Source organism: Falco peregrinus, chromosome 1 (genome assembly GCF_023634155.1).
Source record: "Falco peregrinus isolate bFalPer1 chromosome 1, bFalPer1.pri, whole genome shotgun sequence".
Taxonomy (NCBI): domain Eukaryota; kingdom Metazoa; phylum Chordata; class Aves; order Falconiformes; family Falconidae; genus Falco; species Falco peregrinus.
In genome coordinates, this window is record NC_073721.1 from 100652052 (window position 1) to 100669839 (window position 17788).

Sequence of the window (17788 nt, forward strand, 5' to 3'; positions counted from 1 at the left end):
ATAGCATTCTCCGTTGTTGTTCGGAGCAGAGCTGTATTTTAGGAGCTTGGCATCAGCATATTGTAGAATGTTACTTGAAATTACACCACTAAGTTACAATAAAACGACTGCAAGACTGTGTTCAAGGAGTCTAAGGAGATCTTTCCCAGCGTATCACTGGCAGTTTTTATTTTCCCAGAGGCAGATGATATGTACACCATTACTGATTTTTTTTTTTTTTTCATTCTCTCATGAAGAATTCCAGCAGCTGAGATAAGTTTACAGCTTCTTAAAAACTGATAATGAATGAGCAGTCTCTGTGCTGTAAGAGAGACAGGAGATAAGTGCTTGCCATTGCTACAGCATTCAAAAGAAGATAATACAGGGATAAAAGTTTAACACGACACTTCAGGAAAATATTCCTCGTTTTCCATCTTGATTAAAACCATTTAATGAAGGTTGTTAACTTTTAAGAATGTGAGAAGTTTCATTTGCAAGTAAATTAACTTCAGTGTATTCACTAACGGATGCTTTGCAACATTGTCTTGTGATGCTTTGGGAGTTCCTGACTGAGGTATATATGGGCAGTAATGCCAAACAGAATTGCAGGATCCATGACCAGTGGAGAATTGTAGCAGACTGCTTACTGAAGACCTGAGTTTTCAGTAGGATATTGGTATGTGTATTCTGGCCTCTTCCTACCCTCCTCTTCCCCCACATGCCTTGCCCCAATGAAGGGGTTTCCTTTTGCTCCTTAAGGATCCCTTCATAGAGATGAGTAATCAGTAACAAGGAATTAACACTTGCCTTATCTTTTTTGACACTGAGAATTTATTTACTAAATGTATTTACAAAGTGATTTTAGAGCAAATTGGTGCAAAATTGAATTAAATATTAAACTGGATAAAGGATGTTAAAGTTGTTACAGGAGCTTCTTAGCTATGTGTTTTGGATAATAGAGGCGTGAAAATTAGAGCTGGCATACTTGCAAGGGGGACTGAATCTGTGATAATGCATTTAATCTCTTTATTATAAGGCACTGAGGATGTCACTTAGCTCTTAAGCTTTTTTTGCATGTTTTGGATGGGGACAAATATCTATGTTGATTTGCATATCGTAAACCCACTAGTTAGATCAGGATGTTGCATTAAGACAGGATGTAGTTTGGGCCTTTCAAAGGCAGGGAGATGGTCTGAAAAGTAATTGTTGACCGTAACATTAGTTAACTACTAGAAGATTATACCTAAAGTACATTTGAAGGCTTGTTTCTCTGACTCTTTGGGGAGACTCTGGGGACCCCAGAGTCAAAATGCATATTATAATAATAAAATAATCAGAAGGTTTCAGAGCATTTTGGCAACAGTTTCCCCTTCCTTGATTTCATTATAAAAACATGATAAAGATGAAATGTGTTTTGTGGGATGGTGGCAAAAATGGGAACAGAAACCCAGTGTCCTGAGGCACAGCCTAGAGTGCCCCTGGGCTATGGCTTTCAATTTCTTGGGGAAAAACCGATCCCTAAAGGAAAGCATTTATTTCGCACCCTTTCATGTAGATAAAATCCAAAGTGGATCAAACGTCTGTGACTGTATTTTCCCTGCTTAGTAGATAATCTTAAAGATTTAGTCTTGTAATTGAACACTCTGAAAAGTTAGCTACCTTAAAATCTCAGACATGTCATCTTTCTTCTGTGCCATGTCAACTCCCTCCACCTGCTGTACTGTACTCGATCAAGGACCAAATGTAATCTTTTTCTAGGGGCAACTTTTCAAGATATAAGCTTGCTTTAAATTTAGAATCCAGTATATTATGTCCTTGAAGGGGAATGTGTCATTCTGAGTATTGTATCCATTTCAAAGTATGATGCATCGCTTATCTCTGGCCCTCAAAGGTATTTAAAATTGGTATTTGCTATTTTTAAAATTAGAAAAACTGTTGTGGTTCATTGTTTGTTTGGGGTTTTTTTTTGTTTTATTTTTTTTGTTTGGGTTTTTTGTAAGTTCTTGAGCCCTGTTCAGTTGTGCTCTCAGGAAGCGAAGGTATCTTCTCACCTTTCCAGCTAAAGGTAATCTCTCCTTTGTGTATTGCTGTGAAGTAGATGTGAAGACATATTGTGTATATGTGTATTGTGTTGCATATTGTGTATTGTTCAGAGGTTGGTAAATTCAGATGTGCTAACTCAGTTTTTTTCTGTCTGTTACCATATCCAAAGATACCTGGATAACTGTCCAAGCAGGTAGTTCAAGTTTTCTGCTCCCATACTGCTAAATAAACCTCCCTTGAACACTCTTAGAGTGGTACGATAAAGCATGGCCTGTGCAAGATATGTTGTTCTGTATTTGCTGAAATGCTTTATTAGTAACTCATTTGGGTAAGCTGCTACTTATGATCCATAAGGCAAGCCCAGTTTAGAAAATGTAACTCTTTAATAAAAATCAAATTCTGTATAACCTTGTGTTATGACTTATGTAGGTTTCTGCTACAGTGAACATGTAGAAATCCTTTTTTTATATGTAGTGTAGGCATTTTTAAAGTGAAAGCATGCGTTGAGGATTTTTCAACCCACTGATGCAGTGCATTAGTTTAGCACCATGGTTTCCTTTTTATTTTACTGAAAATGACTGAACAGACTGCTTTGAGCAGTTTAGCTAGTGTAAAAGTGGCATGTTGTCCTGACTTCCAAGCACTGCTGATAGCTAGTCCTAAGCTCCTGGTTTTCAGCTCTGTGCACCGTTTAAGTTCTGTAACCAAGACAGGTGATTGGGGAAGTTATTGTGAGTTACTGCAATGCCTTTAATCAAACTTGATTTGATTACTACGAGACTAGCAATTAACAGTTTGGTAGCACTTGTGAAAGCAGTGCTCAGTCTGTGCCCTGGGAGAGAGCCAGCCGCAGCCTTGAAGCCATCATGCCTGGTGTTTCCCAATGGAGTGCAGTAGATGTGTGGGAGGGTGGGAATGCAGAGCTCTCCCACCTGCTGGGGAGAGGTTTTCTGATCAACTGGAATACACTGGTAGGGGGAAAGGCCCCCTGTACCGCCTGCTTTCTGAATACAAGGGCCCCCTTTGGTGCCGGGCAGTTAAGTATCCAGTCCGTGTCATGAGAGAGGTTTCTACTCTTAGGTGCCTGCAGGCTTCTGATACAGAGGGGCTTATTCTGTCCTAGTGTTACATGACATATGCTGATACGGTTCTCTTGAACGCCTCTGAGAATGGGAGCTTTAACACATCCGATTGTTGTACTTCCCACCAAAGGCCATTAAGGATTCAGCAGCCTCAGAATGGCAGGGAAGTGATTCATTTTTTTTGAAGCCGTGCTTTTTCTTAAAACAAAGTCTCTAGTGTCAGAAATCTTCTGCTAAATGAGTGGCACTTACATGTAAGATACCAGATAATGCCTATGCACAGATAAATCAAGTTCACAGGTACTGGCAGGAAAGCAACACCTGAATTTCTGTGCAAACTCTGGCGTATCCCGGTGCTGGGTACAGCAGCCACCACACTCCCGTCCCAGCAAAGGTCTGTTGAGATAATTCTCTGAGGAGCACTTAATACCGGTGCATTAGACTCAGTATGGGTATGAAAGCAAAGATTTACCACTTGGCTTCAAGCATCGAAAATGTAAAACATTCTGTATCTACAGAATCTGGTTTTGTTCTGGTTTAATTAAGCACTGAAATGCTACTTTTTGAAGAGTATAGCTGGGTGTTTGTAGTGGGTAAAGCAGAGCAGTACTATGATGAACTTTTGCACAGGAACTCTGTATGTACTTAAAATAAGGAAGGTGTTACCAGTTTTTTAAGATTTTGATTTACTGTAAAGCAGGTATTCCACAGGCTTTTGCTCCTTAGTTGTTTTAAGGTTTCTCTTTCAGATAAGGTAGTCTTTGTGTTTTGGAGCAAGCTGGGGAGAGCTCTGCAAACATTGACTTTAAAGAGAAATTTGAGAAGGTGGGATGGGTGACCGAGAGATTGTCTCAGGCTCTAGTTCTGATGAATGCTTTAAGCTAGCGTGAGCTGGCACAGCTTCAGAAAGAAGTCATCTTGCTTTGTCCTTGTATGCTCAGTCCTCCCCCAGTCCATCCCCTGCCTTCTATCAGCCCAGGTGTTCCTGCAGTTACATGGGAAGAGGGGAGTTAAACCAGCTGAAAGGGGGGTGGTGGGCAGAAAAAAAGAAAAACCACTGACTTCAGACAGTTCCCTAGGCTGGTTTGCAACGTTGCTGCACAAATACCAGCCTGGGGATGGTAATGGGCCAGAATCTAGCCAGTTTGGGGCAGGCTGGCTGAGATTATTCTGGTTGGGGTTGTGTGTGTGGGGTTTTTTTGTTTTGTTTTTTTTTGGGGGGCTATTCTTTTTCTTTTTTGCATTTTTCCAAACTCTTCCATTTGGAGTTTTTTTGAAAAATGGAGTGTCAGGCTCATGACAGTGCTGGTTGTCCTTTGCCACCTCTGAGCAGGCAGTGATTTTTCTCTGCATCTAGTTTCTCTGTCTCAGCCGGCTGTTTCACGTTTCCAAATGTGTGTGTGTTGCTGCTGTGCTGAATTCCCGATTGTCATCTCAGCATCATTCTTCCAGGTCCGCACCTCTGAGTTTTGTGAAACTTTTCCTTCGCTGTCAGTACAAGAGTCATGACCTTTACAGATTTTGTACACGGGGGAAAAGAGAGAGAACTGAATTTCTTTATGTTTACGTAAATCTTTACTGTTGGTGTCCTCCTTCCCAGTTGCTTTTTTTTTATGCCTACTTTATTATCAAATAGTTGTTCTGTGCAGATTTTTGAACTGTGCAATTTCATAGCTGCTTATATGTTTGAACTCTTCAGACACAGGATGTTTTCTGCAGTGGTTTTACTATTTACTCTGTTTCTTTTTCCCTTCCAGCTTGAGCTTTGCTCCTTTCCTGGTGCCTCTCTCCCATTCTTGTCTGCCAGCCCCACTCTTCTTCTGAGTTCTTCCTTAAACCTTGCTTCTCCTAGCAACCTCTCTTGTTTTCCCTCACCAGCGCTTCTTCAATTTACTATGGAGGGAACGAGGTCTCTCTTTCTTGTTTGGAGACTTTTTGTTGTCTGAGTATAGCCAACTGTTTATTTATACATGGTCACATCATCCAGGTTGAAGATTAACCTCATGTCTCTCAAAACTTCTAAATTAGTATTTACATTTTCATTCTATGCCTAAATTTTCTTTTCCCAGAGCAAATATACTAACTAGATTATCTTTCAGTAGTTTTTACAGGATATTCTTTGCATATTTTATCCATTTGATGTCCTGAATAATTGCAAGTTAACTGCGCAAGCATTTTGGGACAAGAAATGTTTTTTGTTGTGTGGTTTTTTTGTTTTTTTTTTTTTTTTTTACTTTTTTTGGTTGTGTTGTGTTATAAATTTACATGCAACTATGTAAATACTTTGCAAATAGCCCATAAAGCAGGTTATTTACTTGCAGTCAGTAGCACTAGGAAGACAGCCTAGCCCCGATGCTTTGAAGATCATATTCTCCAAGGGCAGTGTTTTCAAGAGAAGTGCTGAATGCTCGCTGCATATTCAGCTAGCCTGGCATACTTTTGAAAATGTTCCTCTAAATGGGAATGACTCTGAAGACAATTATTAAGAAAAGCTACAGCATTAATTTAGTGAAGGCTGAACTGTATGTGCATTGGGGAGTCTGAAGGTTGGTACAGCTCGCAGGCGTTGGATCCATCCAGTCTAACTGGCTGTGGCGCCAGCCAGCAGCCCAGTTGCCCTAGATTTTGTCTACAGTCACTGGAGATAGAGGAGGGGAGAACTGGTGTCAGAGGCTAATTCGGATCTTGGGTGAGACAGAAAGCTACACTTCTAACCCTTTCAGTTAATGCCATGAAACCAGGCAGGCTGAATGCAGCCCAAAATGCCTGTCTCCTTTTTCATAGTCTGCCTAGGTGGTTGTATGATGCTGAATTACTGCTGCTGAATTATTGCTGCTGCCTTTGTCCTAGCTAGGAAGATAGTGACATTGCACATGTTGAAAGGGAAGTGCTAGAGAAACATCCGGATTTACCTGTGGAAGGATTGTGGTGCTGCTTTTTGTCCTTAAGTTGGGGATTTTAGAGTACAGATTAAAGAGAAATATGGTTTTATGAAACACAGACATGCAGCTGTGTGCAAAGAAGGAAAAAGCCCAAAACCCACAGACCAAAATGCAATTTTTTTTTAATCATGCATTGATCTACACATAAAGATAGCTTTTTATAAAAATGGTATTTGTGTTTACCAGTTTGATTTGTTAAATGCTGTTTTTATTTGTATACTTGACTGGAGCCTGTGCTATGTGGGCTTCCTTGCACAGACAAAATTGCAAACTTAAACTTTGGAAACTGGCTCTGTAGGATTTCAGCCTCAAGGCAAAGCTTTTATTAGAGTTATCAGAAATGAGTTTTCTACAAAAGCGTTGGTTTTGGTGGTTATCTTCCAATCGTTTTAGTTCAGTGTCATTGGGAAGAGAAATGTTTACTTTAAACAATTAGCGCTGTCAGTCAGTTTTAATTAATTGCTAATTAAAATGGTGAAAGATTGTAAAGCAGCAGAGATAATCGTGATAAGCTGTAGTCAGAAATCACTTGGTGTATGAAAACATGGAAAGGGGAGTTTGTGAATTGGGTGTTGAACTGAAAGGTGGAAAACTGGGTTCGGGGCCAGCCAAATGCTGGCACTAGTTGTTCACCCTGGTATCACTCTGTGTCTGTCTTCCCTTTTGTCTTACTGTGTGTGTTACTGTAAGTGCTTCTGGGAAGTTCTCATCTCTTATGTAGCTTATACAGAACCCTGACGTTGAAATTGCAAATATTTCATTTCATTTAGAACTTGAAGAAAATTTGTTTCACTGTTCAGCAAATTGGTGTTTTATTTTTTGCTTTTCAGTCAGATTTCCTATTAAGCTTTGCTTTTTTGTTTGCAGCCAGTTGAATTGCTCTGGTTGAGTACAGAGAATGACTTTATGTTTAAATAATTTAGAAATTTAATGACTGTGGTTTTAGTTTTTGATAGAAACAGAAAGCATTTTAGCTTCAGCTGAAAAAAGGTAATGCTTCATTAGTGGACAGCATGGCTGTTATGGATGTCAGATTTCTGCTGAGAGGCTTGCAGTCATGATTCCTGGGCATTTGTTCTCTTTCCGTGGGATGGCTGATTTTGTAGTAAACTTGTAAAAATAAGTAAAAAACGTTCTGAGGATAACTTACAAAACCTAAGTAAATACTAGACTCTGTCTCCTCTGCACTGCTTTTTTGTGCTTGTATCTCCCAGATATGACATGCTACGTAGTGGAAGAATTTTGACTCAATAGCATGAAATAATCTGTTTGAAGGTTTCCTGATTATTGTAGGTTGTCAGACACTAAAATACAGATTAATTTTTGTAACTTTTTTTTTTTAGGACTGGGAACAACTGCATTGCAAATTATAGTTGTTATTTTAAAAGCATCTTCTACAATTTATTCCTGCATCTCTATATATAAACTTTGGCAAATGCCAGTTTTACTTCCTGCTAAATGTTAGTATTGAAAACCAAGGGGTTTTCACTACAGTATTTGCTGTGTACAAGTACTTTTAGGATAGCTGGAATACGTAAAATGTAGGTCTATCTGAAGTACAAATGCATGCTTGTTTTGGTATTTTTGGGTTTTAGGTTTCCGGTAGTATTCATTTAATTATGAACTTTTTGTTTCCTCTGGTGCTGGAATGAGATCATTATTGTTGTGATTCATGGTGCTCTCACATAATCCACAGATTACTAGATTATAAAGGCAGAAAAGGGAGTGTTCTGGCCACTCAGTCTGACCTCTTGCATCATATTGGTCAAAGGATTCCCTTGAATTAAATCTTCTGAAGTGAAGACTTTAGACTCATCTTGTTTTGATTTATAAGTTTCTAGTGATGGACAGTCAATTGCCTACCTTGCTGAAACTGATTTCAAGAATGAATAGCAAAGGAAAAGCAGTTGAAACTGTTAGAGCTTTTTTCTCCTTTTTTTTTTTTAATTTGGGTGCATTTATAACCTAAGTTCCCTTGTGTTTGTCCTGTTATTTTGTATGTGTATATCTACCATATCAGTAGCTTTCTGTCCCTTTCAGAACTTTCCATGTGCTAGCAGGCTCTGTATGTAAAATCATCATTGTTTTCTTTCAGCCTCAAAGAAAACATCGATCTTATGATTGTATAATTTTTGAATTCATAGTACGTATTATCTGCTGTTTTCAGCTGTTGTTGTACGTTCTCCCGAACTGTTCCAACTCTGAAAAGGAGTTTGAAAACAACTGCCTGTTTTTACAACTACTTCCTGCTGATAATTGTGCTCACAATATTCATAGTAAAGGCCAACCCATTGCTACTGCATGACTCAAGTTTCCCCTTTGCTTTTGCTTCACTGTAGCAGCTACCCGTCTAAACAGGCAGAGAGATTGCTGGAGGCTACCTTAAATGAAATCCAGAAATGCCACATTTTTACTGTGACCTTTGCTTTTACAATTTCAGTGGACGCTTGAACTAACTTCTCTAAGGAGCAAAGCAACTGTATGTTAAAGCATCTATAGTGTAGCTCTAAATTGCTTCAGAGTTGCCTGAACCCTGCAAGTGAATTTCCCATCTGCTTAGCTCTAATCTTATGCCATTATAAATGCATACAATGCTCTCTTGTTTCTTCTCACTTGGACAAAATGTGTGGGTGTTCTTGGTTTTGTTTTTTGTTTCCCCCGGCCTGTTACAGTGATAAAGCCTGGGCACCTGTAATGTGTTACGTTTAGGTCTTCCATCAGAGTGTTTTTTAACAGTTTCAGGAGGATGAAGAACACTCTGGTATACAGATTTCATGACTGTAACTGAAATGTCTAGGTTAGAAAAGTAGCTCTCTGGCTCACCTAAGATGTGAATTAGTGTTTGGCACTGATGCTGTCTTTCTGGCTCCTCCTCTGTCTCCGGTGACAGCACTGGCTCTGGGACCACTCTGTTGCTCACTTCAGTGCCTCAATAACTTACAAGCCGCATTATGATTATTATTATTATTTGTTCTTGTTGTGTTTTTTCTAAGTTATGACAGAATCTATCAGATAAGAGTGATAATTTTGTTTATCTCAGTGGTGAAGGTGTCTCAGGGTGAGTGTAAGGTAACCAGACACTTCAGGTCAGTAATGAACTAGGAACATTTTCAAATATAGTATAGTTCTCAAGCATAACATTGGTGTCATGTTTTCTTCCTAGGTCTGTTAGATAAGCTGACGGTTATGGTTTCTTGGCAATTGCATTATTATTCTATTTTCTCCTTTCTTGCTACTTTGACCAAAAAGTTGCATTGAATTCAGTATTGCTCTGCATAGATTTCTAAGCTATGTATTTTACAGGTTGGTTTTGTTAGCAATTTCCTTACTGGGTTAAAATTTAAGATTACTTTAATGTCTTGCGTAATACTGTCTATAATGGATTTTGGATTTTTTCAGAGACATGTTGAGTTTTCAGCTAATTAAATATCCAGCTATGCTGTATTTTTTAATGCTAAAATTACGTTTCACCAAATAATATTAACATAACATATTGAATTTTGTAACGGATTTGGAGTACTAAATTCTTACAACTTCAAATGCAAACTAAGGATAGAAATATTCAAGGATAAAAATTCGTAGCGAGGCAAATGTTTATGTATAAACTGATAACAGTATCAGAATTATTCACCTTCCATGGCTGATAATATTTAGGAGAAACACTTACTATATTACTCTGGCATACTTCAGTAACATAATATGTGTGTTACCATGATGAACCAAACGTACCGATGTCCCTGTATTCTTTTTAATACTGGATTTTTTAACATGTATGTGCATTTATGTATGTAGCACCCTCACACACGTGTTTTCTTTGCCTGCCTCACTCTCTCTTCTCTCAGACTTTACTTTGACGCTCTTTTTAATGGTAAAACCGGAACACCTTTACAGTGTGTAATTCACACCCGAGTAGCTGATAGGAAATCCAGCATGTGTTCTGATAGCAGCAAGAAGGCTACCTTTGCACCTTAAGCTTAATGCTGCTTGGCTTTTTTCTTATGTACTGTTACACAGTGTATTTCTAAGCATGCTTGCTTTCAGTAAAATCTAATGGAGACTTGTAGTGCTTTCTGCTTGTTGTTAGCTATTATGAGTTCCAAGTGTGCTCATAATGAGTAGTAGATGGTGACCTAGTATTTTTGCAGCAGTGTAGGATATGATAGATGGAGTCAAAACTCTAAGGTAACAGCTGATTTGCTTGGTCAGAGAAGAGAGTAGCCAAAGCAGCTTTCTCTTCCCAGTTCTTTGACAGGTCCCAATAGAAGAGGACAAAAGAAACTTACTGCTGTTTTTTTAGTTTGCTCTTCCACCTGTTTTTCTGGGAACCTGGGCTCCTAAAGTGGGATAGAAGACTACTGATGCTTTATGTTCTTAAACGAAGTGCAATAAACTATCTTGCTGCTATTACTTTTTTTTTATCAATGGGCCTTTCTTAGGCTGCAGTATATGGTATTTTAAAACACACAAGGTGTTGGTTTGTCCTTTGAGACTATCACTCCACATAAACAACTTGTGCGGTAAATGCAGTGAGTGCTGGCAGGACTTTTTGGGGGACCTGAACTGTCAGCTGCATACCAACTGTTAGCAGAAGTGGTACATCAAAGTACTTAATCTGTATTTGGTTTCTTTGACAGTTAAACCTGGGTTTATTTCTTCCTTTTTTTGTGGTTGCTAATGAAACTAAGAAACGCTGTCACATTCAACAAGCATGTGTATTCCTTGACTTCTTCACAGACATGTTACTTGATCTCAGTGACCTTCTTCAGGTATTGTATCTCTTTTTATTTGAAACTTCTGTTGAATTGTTGAAGTTTAAAATTCATTGCAAGCAGAGAGCTGTCAGTGTGGGCTGTTCGGGATGTTTCAGTTTCTCTCTAAAAATTTTGAATTGGAAAATCACTGGATTTGTAAATCTCAGTAACATTACATGTCAAAAATGTTAATGCTACAAATAATGTGTCAAGGGTTAGTATGATCCTTTCGTCGGGATTCAGAGTCACTGCAATGGCATAGGGTCAGATGTTACATTTTTAAAACAACAGTTGTTGAAGACAGGTAATTTTTTTCTAGATAATACTGTGTAAATGGATTAGTGCACTACAGAGATGTGTTCTATGAAATGTATTTTGAGAGAAATGCATACTTGCTCTGTGTGTGGAAACAGAAAGCTCTACTGACATATGCTGTCTTACCCCCATTCTCCATGTTACAACTGTTTTACATATAATGTGAGTAGGTTAGTTGCATCTATTTTTGTCCTCCCAGCTGTCTTGGTAAATGGCATCCCTCTGAAGGCTATTTATTGCTTGAAGCAATCTGCTGCAATTGCAATAATCAAATGAATTTTTAATTCTTAAAATCAGTAACTTTTTTCTGAACTCTTATTGAATTATCTTGATTACTTATAACCAAATACTGCATGTGTAGAATGGGAGGCATAATTACATAGTGTGAAGAATAAGAGGTATCAGTTAAAGAAAAAAAAAAATCTGTTGTCTGTTCCTGCTGACAGGAAAGAGTGAATGATTTGTCTTTTTGCCTCTGTACATTCCAGCCAGAAAAGGTGTCAGGATGGGAGCATATGAGGACCAGAAGTTTAAAGAGTGGTAAATAAAAAGATGGGAGAGACAGAAATAGATTAGTAGTAGGGAAATAATCAACCCCAGAAAGAAGAAAAATGCAAAATGTCAGTATAATGATCTGTATTTATGCATTTAACTGTGTGAAGACTTCTGATGTGTTCTACTTTATAGCTTCTTAAGATGAATCTGAGCAAACAGGAATGTTAAATGTTACTGTTAACTGGAGCTAGCTAGAAAGTCCTGTTTGAGAACGTATAAATGAGCTTTTCAGGTCCTAGCTTGACTTCTCCTCCACCCTGAGTTTGTTTAAAACAAAACCCAAAAAAACCCAACAAAAAACTTCGTGGCCAAACATTTATGGCCCAGGCAGAAAACTTCAGTACATTCTGCTCTAGATCAGCCTTTGCCCATAGATAGTGTGCCTAAAAATGAAAAGCAATTAGTTCATTAGATTGTATATATTACCTTGAAGTGCCTTTTTCCAAGGACAGCTCTCCCATCCTGAAGTTGGGATGTGAATGCCATTAAAGAAGAAGAAAGGTTATTAGCTGTAGCAGTAGTGGGAGTGGTGCTATCTTTCCAAAATAGTTTACTTGTTCAGACTCATCTGTAGAAAATATGTCATGCTGGTTCAGGTAACTGTTTTTTCTTGGTAAAATGAGAAAGGTGTCAATTCTATATCAGGAAAAAAAATCACATCTGAAAGTCTAAAAAAATTAGTTACTGCTGACCTTCACCAACTCTTGCTTAGATGCTAACAGCAAATTTTGAGATTGTTCTTCTGAACGTTCTACTTGATGCAGCTCAGTTGCTGTGGGGGGCAGGGAAAGGCATAATGACCCGTTGTGTATTGCTTCATCTAAAAGCAAATAAATAAAAACCCCCAAACTTTAACTCTAGCTACCAGCAGAAAAGATAAATGAAAGCCTGTGAAACAGGCTGTCCATTGTTTCCTTTTGCCAACCTGCAGCTGGAAAGAATAGGAGCTGTGCCATTCTTCGTCCCACTGATGGCACCCTGCACGTCAGTGACCTTCAGCCAGTGTCTTGCAAGCACTGGGAGAGTTAACACCCTCTGTAACTCCCAGCATAAGAAAGGTAGTAGCTAAAAGTAAAAGTAATGAATATTTGAATCTGCTGTTACCTGCAACTCAGTATTTGTTTAATGACCTGTCGTATTTGTGTTCGTTCTCTCTTGTTCTGTTAAGCTTAAAAACAAAAACAAAAACAAAAAAACCCCAACCAACCCAAAAAAACAAAAACAAAAGGCAAGAGGTATGGAAATCCTAAGTGTGGCCTCTTGGTCTCTGGTCTGTACTTCTTGTACAGCCTTTCTTTGTGTCTTTTATTGAATTGCTTTGGAATTTGGTTCCTCATTTTCCATTAAAAAAAAAAAAAGCTGTCCCCTGTAGTGTAATATGCTTTCAGAATAGTATTATGCTGCTGAAACTTAGCAATAGAGCAGCCTAATTTTCACTGTTAATGGCCGTCTGTTTAAGAAGTCATACAAGCCTTCCTCTTATGCTGATGACTGAGATGTGGGAGTTTGTCTCATCCCACTGGAGAACTGCTACATTTCATAATAGGATTATGAGCTTCAAAACTTCTGTCATCTTGGAACAAGCCAAAATGTTGATGGTATGGGGTTTTTTTTTAATTGGAAAGGCAATTTCTTTGGTATTTTTTTCTGCCATTTTGTCTTCAGGTGAAATATGTCTTGGAAACCCCATGTTGAAAGTGTTGTCGGATTCAGTATGCCTTTGGTACATTTAGACTTTAAAGCAGTATCTGCAATGAACTGAAAATGTCCAGACCACAGCTACAAACGGGGCTCCTTCCCGGTGCAGGGCCGTCATGCTGCATGTTGATTGAGTTGGAAGGATGATCAGTCATCAGTCTCTGACAGGGAAAGTACTTGGTTATATTTTCAGATACTGCATTTTACTTGCAAATATAGTCTTTAGAGAGGTCTGTAATCAGGCCTTTTGTTTGCTTTTTTGTTAGTCCAACTTAAGCGACAGGCCTTGCTTGTTTCGGAGAGTTGCGAAGCCTGTCAAGCCTTGGCCTAACTTTTGAACAGTTTAGGTTTGCTTGTCTGTTTCGAAGCACCTCATTCCTTGCACCTGCAGAACTATTTGACTGAAGTTTTGATCTCACTGTGGTGAAATGCTGCCTTTCTCATCCTCAGAAACGGCAGTTTCTTTTTTTATTCTCTTGTGATCTCCAATGTAGTGGTCTTTGCAATGTGGTCATAAAAGGTTTTGAGAAGAGGTGTTGGCAGTGCTTTGATCTCCAATTTCAGCCTAGTAGAATATAATTTTTAGTGTGCCTTGTGTTGTGTCCTGCTGTTAAATAAGGCCAATGCTTTGGTTACTGAGATGATGTTAGACAGAGCCCAGCTCTTTATAGGAGTACGCTGGAGGAAGATTTGCAGCAATGAACATAATTAAATGAGATGTTTTGACTTGATATCAAGAAAAGGTTTTTCACCATGAGGACAGCCAAGCATTGCAACAGATTGCTCAGAACAGTTCTGAAGATTTTTGTCTATCAAGGTTTTTGAGATCCTGAGCAACCTGGTCTGTTCTTGTAGCTGACTCTGCTTTGAGCAGGAGCTTGGGCTGGAGGCCTGCTGAGATCCATTCCAACCTGAGCTATACTATGGTTATAGATATGGAAAGAGGGTGCACAAGAAGCGAACATCAGTAACTAGTACTTGCTTGATCTAGTCCTCTTTTGGTCTCTCTTCAAAACACAGCTCTCACTCCCTATTTATCTTCAGTTTGTCTAGTCAAGTAACACTGCACTCTTGTCCAGAAGGATTTTTATTGCAAGTTACTTTTGGATGCTTGTTTTCATTTATTTCTTCTACAGGCAGCATTGGCCTCTCAGATTCTTCTATACTTGTTGCGAATTCCTTTTTGACTTTCTTGCGTAGACGGAATGATAATGAGTAATTGTACTGCTGTGGTGGTAGAGGAAGAATGCTAGGACTACCACATATGCGATTAGCGAAAGTAGGCTTTCACTTCGGAATCCCCAGACTTAAGGCCACACTTTAAAGCATGGCATGAGAGGAAGCTGCTTAATTGTGATTTGTGTCTCTTTGAACTGCAGTCTGACAAGCTGGGTTTAGTACATTTGTAGTTTTGCGTATTGTCTTTTGAGGATAAATGTAATGTTCTGGTTGCAATATGGATGCAAAAAATAAGTTTGTTTACTGTGTGTAGAAGGGTAAAATAGAGAATTTTTTAAAGACTATGCTCATTTGCTTCGTTTTTTAATACCCTTTGTTCACTTGAAGTTATTAACATGTTGACGGCATTTGCCTTTATTGCCCCTATGCAAATTGCTATGTTGATTGAGTTAAACAACCTGGTTGGGACCTTCAGGCATTACTATACTAGTAATATTAATAATGAATCAAATAACCACAGGTGCCTCTTTCCCCAGCAACAGACAGTCTCCTTAAAAACTCATTTGCTTTTCATGCTTGCTTAATTATTTAGGCAAGCAGCCATGGATGTTTCACAGTGTGAATTCTCATTGCATTCCAACTGCCCAGTCTTTGGCTTTCTAAAAGACAGAATACCTTAACCACCATCACAATGTGTAACATTTTCCCAGAATTGCCACATCATGGTCTTGAAAAACCTTTTTGGAAATTGCTCATAGTGAAAGGGTATTGATTTATAAATTTATGGAACTTATGGTCAAGCAAAAACTTCCATTCAATGATTGCAGCTTTATTTTTTCTACTGTCTAGAAGGTAAAGTGACTTGGTAACTGTATGAATGGGAGATTCCCTGTTTCCCAAAGAAGATTTTTTAAATTCTGAAAGGTGTTAGTGATGAACAGCTGAATTCCTGTGTTATTGAAAACAAGGTATTTGTTATTTCTAAAAGTGGAAGTATATTGGTGTTTCTGAACACATCAGGCATGATGTGAAGGCAAGAGGAAATTCTGAAAGGATAAGAGTCCCCATGGAAGTGTCCCTTTGAAATCATCATCTGATGACTGACAGATGTGAGATGAAAAGACTACCTCCAAAAAAATACTGTGAAGGGCAAAGAGTATAGCAAGTAGAAGGATCTTTCTGTAAAGATGTAAATGAGTAATTGGAAGCCATTCCTTCTCCAAGTTACTTAACTAATATAAAGTTCTATAACAAGAGCAGAAACTAACTACTGGTAAAAGACAACATCTTAGAGAATCTTAAGTCCCTCTGTAAAAAGGGTAAAACCAGTTGGGTGGGGTTTTTTTGCAGTTCTTTGGTGAGTACATACTTTTTGTCTGAAAGATGCCTTCTTGCTGAAGAATCTTAAGTGTTTCTTTTAAAGAACTCAGTGGCAGGTCCATATGCTCCTAAGCTTAGTCTGTTACATGTGAACTGAATGTAAAATAATATGGTAAACATTATCAGTGTATGCAGATATTACTTTAAAATATCCCCTCTGACAGAGGATGACACTGTTCTCTGTTGTATTAGGTGTTGATGCTCAAATATAATGATTGCATCAAGTTCAGGAAATTTTAATATTTGATGAAAATACACAAAGAGCGTAGGTCTTATGAAAGTCTATGAAACAGTTGTCACACTTGACAGTTTTGATTGGGGAGAGTTTGGGGAAACACTGTTTTTCAGTATGGTCCTTTTAAATTAAGAAGGGGAAAAAGGCCGAAGTTAATGTGGTAAGCTTGAAAGCTGCACCAATTCAAGTCTAAGCCAGAGACATCCTTTTAGAAGGGCATTTTTGTTTATTCACCATTGTAAGGACTCATATAAAATTAGGTTTTATGAATGCAAATGTCATATGCTTCTAAATTTGGAGTGTTAAGCTTTTGATGGCTTGGAGTATATGAATTTGTATAAGAAGTTCTTAATGAAGAAAGAACTGGAAATTAAAGTAGGCCTCAATTAATTCTCAATTTTCTGAGCTTAATGGAGTGCAGAAAAACATACAAATGATGAGAGTAAGGAAAGACACTATCTATATGCCTATTATATATCATATCTCATCTGTCACAGGATGTGCCTGTGTGCGTGAGTAGTAGCTGAAATTAGTGACAGTGGCATAAAATTTTAGTGAAAGGGCCTTCCTCCACTAAAACCAGAAGTTCTTAAATACCATGTTTAAGCAGTTCAGTGCCATTACAGATTTCTGGGTGAGCTTTATGCCATCTTTAATTTCCCATTTATGACGCATGCACCAGCACCTGTGACTGTCTGGTAACTTTTAAAGATGAGAAGCGTACTGTTTGAGGAGGCCTGAAGTCTCTTTTCCTACTGATTTTCCAGGAAAACTGGAAGCAATTAAATACTCCTGATTCTTTTTGTGACTTTACCTTGGCATTAAAAACATGTAAGCTTCATGAGAAAAACAATATGGGCATGTAATCCACTGTATATTATGCTTGCTTTCTAAATTGGTGGTAACCAGAAACTGCAAAGAAATGCATTGATGATCAAAAGAAAGAAATTCCCTGATGTTCCATTTCTATTTTGAATTTCTTTTGTGTAAATATACTGCCTACACCTTGAAGCTGGTCATAAACCATTGATGATGTGGGTGAAGTGGAAAAGCGGGTTAGATTTAAGTACATTACTTCTCAAGTAGACCATGGATCCAGAGACTTTTAGTTAGGCCAAGGTGAGGAAGATAGTCATCAAGGAATTTTATTATGCATTTGACTTTGCTTTAGATTTAATTTGGCACCCACTGTGATTGTTAGAACTTCACTGAAAAGCCCTGCTGCTTTATGCCTCTTGAATTTTATTTGTTCTTTGATGGTTGCATTTATGGAAAGTTTGCTTGGGAGGAGTTTCTTAAAGTGACACGGTTTGATGGGGACAGACATCAAGGATTTGGATGTCATGACAAAGAAAAGCCAGAAGGAGAAATAAGTGTCTGAATTTGAGGTTGTGGGTTGGGTTGGTTTTTTTTCCTAGACTAAAATGAAAGAACTAGACGAGTTTGTGAAGCCTCTGATGGAAACATAATGTGTTCTTGGCTCCACTGAAGTAACTGTATTGATTTGTGCAGTGAAACTGTCCTTGCAGAACAAGATCGAAGTGATGAGGTTTAAGATTTATAGAAACTTGGTCAGCCAATGTAGAAGGCTAAAACTACAGCCAAACCCGCACTCTTTATGATAATATT

At 38.3% G+C, this 17788-nt stretch overlaps 1 protein-coding gene across 2 annotated transcripts in view; it reads left to right on the plus strand.

Moving 5' to 3' along the window:
• The window catches only part of BRF1 (BRF1 RNA polymerase III transcription initiation factor subunit), a 175809-nt gene that overhangs the window by 59318 nt on the left and 98703 nt on the right, over nucleotides 1–17788 (plus strand). Inside the window, exon 4 of one of the 2 annotated variants that reach the window (XM_055802849.1) lies at nucleotides 10781–10812. The exons of the other annotated variant lie outside the window; for it this stretch is intronic. Coding sequence (XP_055658824.1) covers nucleotides 10781–10812 — 32 coding nt within the window. The remainder of the gene's footprint in view (nucleotides 1–10780; nucleotides 10813–17788) is intronic. 2 annotated transcript variants of the gene reach the window in all.